We start from the raw sequence: 10778 nt of genomic DNA on the forward strand, positions 1-10778 counted from the left end.
GTGAGGGGAAGATGCGTTTGGTGGTGGGATCACGCTGGAGGTGGTGAAAATGGCGGAGGATGATCCGGTGAATGTGGAGGCTGGTGGGGTGAAAGGTGAGGACAAGGGGAACCCTATCGTGGTTCTGGGAGGGAGGGGAAGGGGTGAGAGCCGAAGTGCGGGGAATAGAAGGGACACGGTCTAGGGCCATGTCAACCGTAGAGGGGAATCCTCGGTTGAGGAAAAGGAAGACATGTCGGAAGCACTAGTATGGAAGGTGGCATCGTCAGAGCAGATGCGGCAGAGACGGAGAAACTGGGAGAATGGAATAGAGTCCTCACAGGAAGCGGGGTGGGAGGAAGTGTAGTCCAGGCAACTGTGGGAGTCAGTGGACTTGTAGTGAATGTTTGTCAATGGCCTATCCCCAGAGATGGAGACAGAGAAGTCGAGGAAGGAAAGGGAAGAGTCGGAGATGGACCATGTGAAGGTGAGGGAAGGGTGGTAATTGGAAGCAAAAGTGAATGAAATTTTCTAGTTCAGGGCGAGAGCAGGAAACGGCACTGATACAGTCACCAATGTACCAGAAAAAGAGGTGAGGGAGGGGACCTGAGTGGGACTGGAACAAAGAATGTTCCACATATCCCACGAAAAGGCAGGCATAGCAAGGACACATGCGGGTTCCCATAGCAACACCTTTAATTTGGACGAAGTGAGTGGAGTCAAAGGAGAAGTTGTTCAATGTGAGAACAAGTTCAGCCAGGCGGAAGAGAGTGGTGGTGGATGGGGACTAGTTGGGCCTCTGTTCAAGGAAGAAGTGGAGCGCCTTCAGGCCATCCTGGTGGGGGATGGAGGTGTAGAAGGATTGGACGTCCATAATGAAAACGAGATGGTTGGGGCCAGGAAACTGGAAACTGTTAAAGTGGTGGAGGGCGTCGGAAGAGTCGCTCTCTTCAGGACACTCAACATGTCCAACCACTGTGGAGCAGCAATCAACAATGCAAATAAGACGCTGAGCTATACAACCCAAACAATAGAATAAAAGTCAGAGGAACTTATGCTTAAATTCTGCAGTGCTCTGAAGAGTCTACACTTTGAGTTCTGTGTCCAGTCCTGGCTACTAACACACAAAGGACACACCAGACATGCCAATTCTCACCAATTTTCCGTGAGGCCCACTGATTAGATGTTCATCTCTCGGCTTCACTTAAATGTGCTTTAAACTCATGGAAAAGCTTTCAGGGCGCCGCCGCATCAACACTGCGTTACCCATCTTGCACTGCGTAGTACGGCAGCTTGCCTCACCGTGTTCGTATTTCAGTATAACTGATAGATGATAACTGAGATGACTAATAGGCAGTCAGCCACTCATAAAGTAAACCTCTGTCCCCATTCTTTCGGACGGCAGCTGTTGCCAATGATTCTGCTATTCCCATTTACACCTCCTCTAGACCCATCTTTTGTTTCTTTAGTTGTCCCATTACCATCTCCTTTCGCCAAGCACCGTCATCCCTTTTGTCATTTAATCTCTCCTGCCTTCCACCCTATCGCAGACCTTCCCTTTTGTTCTTTCCTCCCCTCCTCCCTCTCCCTGCCCCGGCACCTGCTTAAAATCTGTTACATCTCTAACTTTTTCCAGTTCTGACAAAGGGTCATCGACCTGAAACGTTAACTCTGTTTCTCTCTCCACAGATGCTGCCTGACCTGCTGAGTGTTTCCAGCATTGTCTGTTTTTAGTTCAGATTTCCAGCTTCCGCAGTACTTTGCTTCTGTCTAAAGTAAAGTTTGATTGATTTACATCTCTCTGGTTGAGAATCAGATGAACATGAGAGGCATTTATTAAAATCTCACAGGCAGCCCGAAGCTGGGTTGAAAGAGTTGGCATCATTGGACCAAGTGAAGGGTTTAGTGTTGGGGATTCAGGTACGGAAATATTAACATTTTATACCTGACAAGGGTTTATAAGAATCTTGGAACAGTGGAGCAGGCCTGCATATGTTTTGAGTAATGCTTTGAAAAGAGCTTGTCTGGTGTTTGGTAAATGTGTGAAGTGCCAATTTATCAAGAGTTAATCACTCGGTGATGTCATGAATATATTGGAAAAAAATGTTTTATGTATTTCTTAAAATCATGACGCTGTTGCTGGAGTGTTGACATTATGAGCAAAATTTACTACAGGTACACTATCCCTTATCCGAAAGCCTTGGGACCAGCTGAGTTTCGGTTTTCGGAATTTTTCGGATTTCAGAAGGTATTATTATAAGACTGGGAAATTTGTATTTAATATAAATTTTAAAAGTTCAGGCTACCTCTTGCGACTGTTCCGTGTCTAATTCCCCTTCCTGCTTCTCTGGAAAGCCGGATATCGGCTGACTCCTACTAAGCTGGCCCGCAAATCAGGTCGGGGGTCGGGTGGGGGGGGGGAGAAAAGAATATCGGACGGGCCGCGGTTCAGGTCGGGGGGTGTCAGGGGGGGTCGGGTGGGAGAAAAGAATATCGGACGGGCCGCGGTTCGGGCCGGGAGGGGGGGGGAGAAAAGAATATCGGACGGGCCGCGGTTCGGGTCGGGTCGGGGGGAGAAAAGAATATCGGACGGGCCGCTGTATTGTTGGGTTCACTCTCCCGGTACCTCCTTCATACTGCCCGGCTCGGCCTGCAATCTCCTACCCAAGAGGGAACTCTGTGACCCTCTGCCCTGCTCAGCGTAAGTCGTGCGCCACTCTGGTCATGTCGTGCGCACGACTTACGCTGAACGAAAAAACTTTCGGTTTTTAGAGGTTTTCGGAAGTTCGGATAAAGGATAGTCTACCTGTATCCCATTTACAGACCTTTCAAATTTCACCCACGCTCACTCATTTTGCTTTAAAAATGTAACCTATTCTGCTGCATGACACTTGCTAATAAACACAACTTCACACGTTTAAGTGGATTTCCAATCTGCCTCACACTTTGTGATCTTTAAACTGACTCGCAATAGTTTCTATAAACGTTACCACATCCAAAAGAAAACAGCATTATCTTGTAAGGAATGCAATTCTTTTGCCTCCAAAAATGCTTAAAATTCAAGAGTGTATTGGGGGGGGGGGGTGGTGCTTTGCTCCCTGGACCCATTCAGCGGCTGTAACCCTGGACAATACTGGGACCCTCAGTTGTCACCTAACCCCAGGCAGATTTTGGAGAGGCTGCTTAAAGGTTAACATCTCTGAGACAGTCCAGCCTGGAAGTCTGATTCCAAGCACCGAAGGACTGAGTTAAAAGACTGGAGAAACTTTGGTTTTTCATTCTTGAAAGGAGACAACTGAGAGGCGACCTCGTAGAGGTATTTCAGATTGTAAATGGTATAGAAAAGGTCAATCTCAAACACTACTTCAAATTAAACTGTGACAGTAGAACAAGTCAAGGCAAATTAGGGCTGCTCCAAGTAAATTCTTCTTCACACGAAGAATGATCAACGTGTGGATTGGACGTCTGGGTAGGATAGTGGAGATAAAACCCGGACTTGGTTTTAAGAAACTGTCCAGTGCTGTGGTGGGGGGACTGTGGATTTTCAGGAACATAGAACATAAGAAATAGGAGCAGGAGTAGGCCATTCGGCCCTTCGAGCCTGCTCTGCCATTCAATGAGATCATGGTTGATCTTCTGCCGCAACTCTATTCATCGGCCCTATTGCCATATCCTTTGATGCCCTTACTAGTCAGAAATCTATCGACTTCTGTTTTGAATATACCCAATGACTGAGCCTCCACAGCCCTCTGGGGTAGAGAATTCCAAAGATTCACCACCCTCTGTGAAGAAATTTCTTCTCATCTCAGTCCTGAATGGCCTACCCTTTATCCTGAGGCTGTGGCCCCCTGGTTCTAGACACCCCAGCCAAGGGAAACATTCTCCCAGCATCCGCCCTATCAAGCCCTGTAATAATTTTGTATGCTTCAATGAGATCCCCTCTTGTTCTTCTGAATTCAAGAGAATACAGGCCTAGTTTACTCAATCTCTTTTCATACGACAGTCCCGCCATCCCAGGAATCAATCTCGTGAACCTTTGTTGCACTCCTTCTATGGCAAGTATATCCTTCCTTGGGTAAGGAGACCAAAATTGTACACAGTACTCCAGGTGTGGTCTCACCAAGGCCCTATATAATTGCAGTAAGACTTCTTTACTCCTGTACTTAAATCCTCTTGTAATGAAGGCCAGCATACCATTTGCCTTCCTAATGGCTTGCTGCACCTGCACATTCACTTTCAGTGACTCATGTACAAGGACACCCAGGTCCCTTTGAGCATCTGCATTCCCCAATCTTTCACCATTTAGGAAATGCTCTAGGAACAGGAGTAGGCCAGTCAGCCTGTTCTGCCATGCCCTTAGATCATTGCTGATATGGTATCTCAACTCCATTTACCCGCCTTTCTTCCATATCCCTTGATACCTTTAACTAAAATATAGAAACATAGATAGATGAGCTAGTGCGGGAAGGTGGAGTTGAGGTAGAAGATCAGCCATGATCTTATTGAGTGGCCGAGCTGGCTCAAAGGGCCAAATGGCCTACTCCTGCTCCTATTTCTTATGTTCTAAGATTAACTGAATGGCCTTCATTTTCTATATCTATCCTGAAATCAATTGGCTCCACTTAACCACTCGCAAGAAGATAATTTTAAAAGACTATATGGATGGAAACAGTTTTTTAAAAATGAACTCCAAGAACTTGCGAGGATGTGAGTGGTGACAATCTGGGGGAAGAATTGCTCTTTCACTGAATAAAACAACATTGTAAATGTATTCATTACAATGGGTTGGGAAAAAGTCCTGGTACTCTCATTGTTTCTATTTTTGGGACAGAGGGCCCTTACAAGGAAATAGTGGTATGACCCTGAGTGGCATTTTATTGTCCTTTGAGTTTGTGGTATGAAATGCTAAAGAATCTTCTTAGACTTACCAGCAACTACAGTTTATATATTATTTCTAGCCATTGTATAACTGTTGTTTTCAAAATTACAATTCTGACTCTTTTGGCCATCTGCCTGAACATATTCATTCAGACACCTGCTGTTCACATAACTGGATAAAGCTTTTGCCTAGTGACATGAATCAGTCATTCATGAAAGAAAGACTTATGAAATAATACTGAGCAGCCTGCGGTGGCGCTGTCCAGGGAGAGTATAAATACTCGGGCACGGGCCCAGCTTGCGCAGGACATTCTTAACAGGAACTAGTGAAGGACACAACTAGACCTCCATGTTGTAAAACAGTTGATTAAAGCTTTGTTTAACGCTTAGACCAAGTGCCTAGTAGTTTTCTTACGTCACCTAGTTCTAAAGGAAAGCATATACGGATTCTCATTGCTGGTACAGGTAGACTACCCTTTATCCGAACTTCCGAAAACCGAAACCCTCTAAAAACCAAAGGTTTCTTCGTTCAGCGTAAGTCGTGCGCACGACCCCCCGCGGACCCCCGCCGGCCCCGACCCCCGCCAACCCCCCCGCGGACCCCGACCCCCGCCGACTTACGCTGAGCATCAGCGTAAGTCGTGCGCACGACCCCCCCCGCCGGCGCCGACCCCCGCGGACCCCGACCGACTTACGCTGCGTAAGTCGTGCGCACGACCCCCGCGGACCCCCGCGCCGACCCGCCGGCCCCGACCCCCCGCCGACCCCCGCGGACCCCCGTCGACCCACCTTCCGAAATCCGAAACACGGCTGGTCCCGAGGTTTTCGGATAAAGGATAGTCTACCTGTACTCAGATTGCTCCTTTATGTGATGCGATTTTCAAAAAACAATGTAATGTAATGTAAGGCATTTGGTTCTTTTGATCAACACTGATGCCTGCAACGCCCAGTGACACCCTGGCTAACACTGAGCTTTCCAACATTACTGATATAAAGTAACTGGAAAAACAATGTTGGATTTGAGTGCATATTTTGCATACTGTGAGGCTCCTAATTTTACTGGTCCTGCTTGTTCTGGCCCTTTTGACTCTTTTTCAGCTGTTATTACTAGGTCTGTTGCTGCCATAGTAACATGCCTTGGAAGACTCTTCACTGTGTTTATGTAAAGAAAGCACCTTTCACATCCTCAGGATGACCCAAAGTGTTTCACAGCCAATGAAGTACTTTAGAAATGTAGTTACTGTTGTAATGTAGGAAAACACGGCAGCCAATGTGCACACAGCAAGATCCCACAAGCAACAGTGAGATAAATGACAAGATAATCTGTTTCAGTGGCGTGGATTGAGGGATAAGTATTGGCCAGGACACAAGGGGAACTCCATTGCTCTTCTTCGAATAGTGCCACAGGGCCTTTCACATCCACCTGAGAGGCCCTTGGTTTAATGTCTCATTCGAAAGACCGCATTTAACAGCGCAGCACTCCCTCGGTACTACACTAATGTGTCAGTCTGGATTATGTGCTCAAGATTCTGGAGTGGGGCTTGAACCATGACTTTCTGACTTAGAGGCGAGAATGCTACCGTTGAGCCAATACTGACAGCTAAGATCATTCAGATTTGGTGCGACTATTTTATTTAAATTATACTTTAAATAAATAATGTAAGATCAGTATCTAAAATCCAAAGTTTAAGCTGATAGGTTGAAAAGTCTCCTCTCGTTGTTCCATGTAAGATTTCTAGATGAAGCTTGACAACTTCAGTCCCTTTCCCAGTGGGCATGGTTGTTAAAGCACAAAATGACACATTATTTAAAAATCAGAAAAAATTCTCACTGGCTGACATGAATCAACTGAGCGGCCTGCGGGTGGCGCTGTCCAGGGAGAGTATAAATACTTGGGCACGGGCCCAGCTTGCGCAGGACATTCTTAACAGGAACTAGTGAAGGACACAACTAGACCTCCATGTTGTAAAACAGTTGATTAAAGCTTTGTTTAACGCTTAGACCAAGTGCCTAGTAGTTTTCTTACGTCACTGGCATAGTACAGGGTGCTTTGCTGAGGTTCCGGTGGCACTTTACTCTGTGCCAGATTCAAGCTGTGCAGATCCTCAAGGTATTTTTATGCTGCTCTTTGACCACTGGCTCCCATAGTGCAGCCTCCACTTCAAGTCCCACTCCAGAGACTTGAGCACAAAAATCCAGGCTGACACTCCGGTGCAGTGCTGAGGGAGCGCTGCACTGTCGGAGGTGCCGTCTTTCGGATGAGATGTTAAACCGAGGCCCCGTCTGCCCTCTCAGGTGGACTTAAAAGATCCCGTGGCACTACTTCGAAGAAGAGCAGGGGAGTTATCCCCAGTGTCCTGGCCAATATGTATCCCTCAATCAACATAACAAAAAACAGATCACCTGGTCATTATCACATTGCTGTTTGTGGGAGCTTGCTGTGCACAAATTGGCTGCTGCATTTCCTACATTACAACAGTGACTACACTTCAAAAGGCCTTAATTGTTTGTAAAGCGCTTTGGGACATCCTAAGGTCGTGAAAGGCGCTATATAAATGCAGGTCTTTTCTCCTACATATCAAAGTTAAATCCATCAGAATTTTGTAAACTCAGAGCGAAGACCACCCATTTTTCATTGGGGCCAGTAAATGCACTGCTGCATGCATTTTGGCAATTGTGTCACGACATCACCATACACAAACTCTCCCGTTATGTTTGTAGTGACATTGAGACATTATGACATGACTTCACCGGGTGGATTTTGGTGTGGAGCGCAGATCGGGGCAGGCAGTGAGCGGTGACTGATGAAGCTCGCTGGAGGTCCGAATCATTTTTACTGCCGGGCCTCTTCACAATAAAATCGGTGAGCTGCCAGCACTAAACGAGTGCCGATAGGCAACTCATAGATCAGGGGTCGGGGGGGGGGGGGGGGGGCGGAATCCAGCGTCCCATTTCTGGAGCCAAGTCGGCAAAGGACACTTAAAGTGATCGGGGCGGGGGGGCGGGGGGGGGTGGAGCGGAGTGGGATTAGTGGAAAGTCCGGCAGCGGTCAGGGGGATTTTTGCGGGGGCATGGGAAGAACATTCACGGTCCTGCCACCCCCAGAAACCGCCACTCACCTGCATGCTAGCTGTTTTCCAAGCAGCCTCCAGCGATCCCTTTATGGCTTGGCTGCTTTCCGCACAGTGGTTGGGCGGGACTGACGTGCTGCGCGGTTTAACTTTAAAATTGCTGTAGGGTCTTATTGTACAACATCGGACCTCGATTTTTACACAGTAATGAGGGTCTTGCCTGATTCCGTCAGGAGCCCTGACTGCCTATTTCCTGGGCAGCTCCATGATCGCAGTGGGCATGAAGGGGTTGGGAAGTCGATGGTGAGTTTACAATTACACAACTTACTGTGCTTCCACACTTAGTGTCATCTGCAAACTTGGATATACGACTCTTCTTTCATCCAAGTCATCAATATATATAATGAAGGCCCACTACAGATCCCTGGGAAACATCACTTGTCACATCCGCCAATCAGAGAACGTTCCCTTGATTCCTATTTTCTGTCTCCTACATCTCAACCAATTACCAATACATGTCACAAGGTTGCCTCCAATTCCTTGCACTTTCAGTTTTGCTAATAATCTCGTGCAAAAGAATGATAAAATAAAAAGAACAATAATTCTGAAATCTGACGACAGCCCGACAGAAATCTACTTCCCCCACTGACACTGCTCGGCGCGCCTTGCGGACCCCTTACGATCTGTGGGCCCCAGTTTGAAAACCTACGCTGTAGTGTGCCGGGTTGAACCTATGTTGTAGCATACAGGAGTCGAACCTACGTTGTAGAGTACAGGAGTCGAACCTACGTTGTAGAGTACAGGGGTCGAACCTACGTTGTAGAATACAGGGTTGAACCTGCGTTGTAGAGTACAGGGTTGAACCTGCGTTGTAGAGTACAGGAGTCGAACCTACGTTGTAGAGTACAGGGGTCGAACCTACGTTGTAGAGTGCAGGGGTCGAACCTACGTTGTAGAGTGCAGGGGTCAAACCTACGTTGTAGAGTACAGGGGTCGAACCTACGTTGTAGAGTACAGGGGTCGAACCTACGTTATAGAGTACAGGGGTCGAACCTACGTTGTAGAGTACAGGGGTCGAACCTACGTTGTAGAGTACAGGGGTCGAACCTACGTTGTAGAGTACAGGGTTGAACCTGCGTTGTAGAGTACAGGGGTCGAACCTACGTTGTAGAGTACAGGGGTCGAACCTACGTTGTAGAGTACAGGGGTCGAACCTATGTTATAGAATACAGGGTCGAACCTATGTTGTAGAGTACAGGGGTCGAACCTACGTTGTAGAGTACAGGGTTGAACCTACGTTGTAGAGTACAGAGGTCGAACCTAAATTGTAGAGTACAGGGGTCGAACCTACGTTGTAGAGTACAGGGGTCGAACCTACGTTATAGAGTACAGGGGTCGAACCTACGTTGTAGAGTACAGGAGTCGAACCTACGTTATAGAGTACAGGGGTCGAACCTACGTTGTAGAGTACAGGGGTCGAACCTACGTTATAGAGTACAGGGGTCGAACCTACGTTGTAGAGTACAGGAGTCGAACCTACGTTATAGAGTACATGGGTCGAACCTACGTTGTAGAGTACAGGAGTCGAACCTACGTTATAGAGTACAGGGGTCGAACCTACGTTGTAGAGTACAGGGGTCGAACCTACGTGATAGAGTACAGGGGTCGAACCTACGTTGTAGAGTACAGGAGTCGAACCTACGTTATAGAGTACAGGGGTCGAACCTACGTTGTAGAGTACAGGGGTCGAACCTACGTTGTAGAGTACAGGGTTGAACCTGCTTAAAACAACAATATTTTGATAACACCAAGGTAACCCCAATGAAAATAACTTTCAGCTCATCAGGATTCCATTTTAAGGTAGGGTTTACCATATTGCACAGGGGAACTCAACCTTCTCAAACCAGTTTGTCCAGTTCCTGCATTCATTAAACCACCAAATGACAAAATAAAATCATCAGTAAAGCTCCATTACTGGTTAAAAAAAAGTATAGTTTGGATGTAACACTGGATAGGGAACAATGCTCTCATCAAAAAGGCATCTAACAGGGTTACTTACAGATACTAGTAACACATCATCAAGTGACTCCGATTTTAAACTCGGGTTGTGCCGACAACCCAAGTATTGGAAAAACGCTGCGATTAGATTTCCCCCAACCCAGTATACTGAACCAGGTGCTGGTCGGCGACGCTTCTGCCTGTAAGTGAAGGTACACAGTGCAACGTACCACAACAAAGCCCACGGTCCTGTGATGGCTGAGTGCACCAGAGAGACGCTGAGGTTGGTCCATCTCCAAGACTTGGTCTTGTTCTCCTCGACATGTTTCGGGGGGAGAGAGAAACTCCGCGCCCGCAGGAAGACTCGCAGCGCCTTGAAACTCAAGGCGAAGAGCAGGATAGTCAGGACGGGGTGGCTCTGGGCGATCATGGCTGGGGCTTGTGCGCGGAGAGGGCGGGGGGGGGTGGGGGAAAGAAGCAACAGCAGCACTTTCAATTCGGTGGCGCTGGAAACGCCTCTCTCTCCGTGCAAGCAAGGCTGATCCCCTGTTGGTGGAAAAGGACCAACCCACAAATGGTATTTGCTGCAGCGATTTTGCAACGCGTTCAATCGGCGTGGGTGAAATCGTCCATGTGTATTCCATACAGTGCCACACCGCGGAGCACTGTCCGGCCAGGTTAGCGGTTTGGGGTGGAGCACCGCAGATTGTTCCGCTATTGAAAGCCTATTTTATTGCAACCCAACCCTGCACTGAGGTTTATATTGCAGTAAATTTAATAGCGTGTTTGGTAAATGTCACAAAACTAGCTTACTCCTAACTTGAACGCAGAGAAGCCAATGCTGATCACTGT

General features: G+C 47.5%; 1 protein-coding gene across 1 annotated transcript in view; it reads right to left on the minus strand.

Annotated features, from left to right (window-relative positions):
* The window catches only part of tlcd1 (TLC domain containing 1), a 58826-nt gene extending 48416 nt beyond the window's left edge, over positions 1 to 10410 (minus strand). The window contains exon 1 of the mRNA XM_085964936.1: positions 10157 to 10410. Coding sequence (XP_085821062.1) covers positions 10157 to 10356 — 200 coding nt within the window. The 5' untranslated portion in view covers positions 10357 to 10410. The remainder of the gene's footprint in view (positions 1 to 10156) is intronic.
* Between the last annotated feature and the right edge of the window lie 368 nt (positions 10411 to 10778).

Source organism: Somniosus microcephalus, chromosome 22, assembly GCF_052327205.1.
Source record: "Somniosus microcephalus isolate GS21.2 chromosome 22, FLI_Smic_1.0, whole genome shotgun sequence".
Classification (NCBI taxonomy): domain Eukaryota; kingdom Metazoa; phylum Chordata; class Chondrichthyes; order Squaliformes; family Somniosidae; genus Somniosus; species Somniosus microcephalus.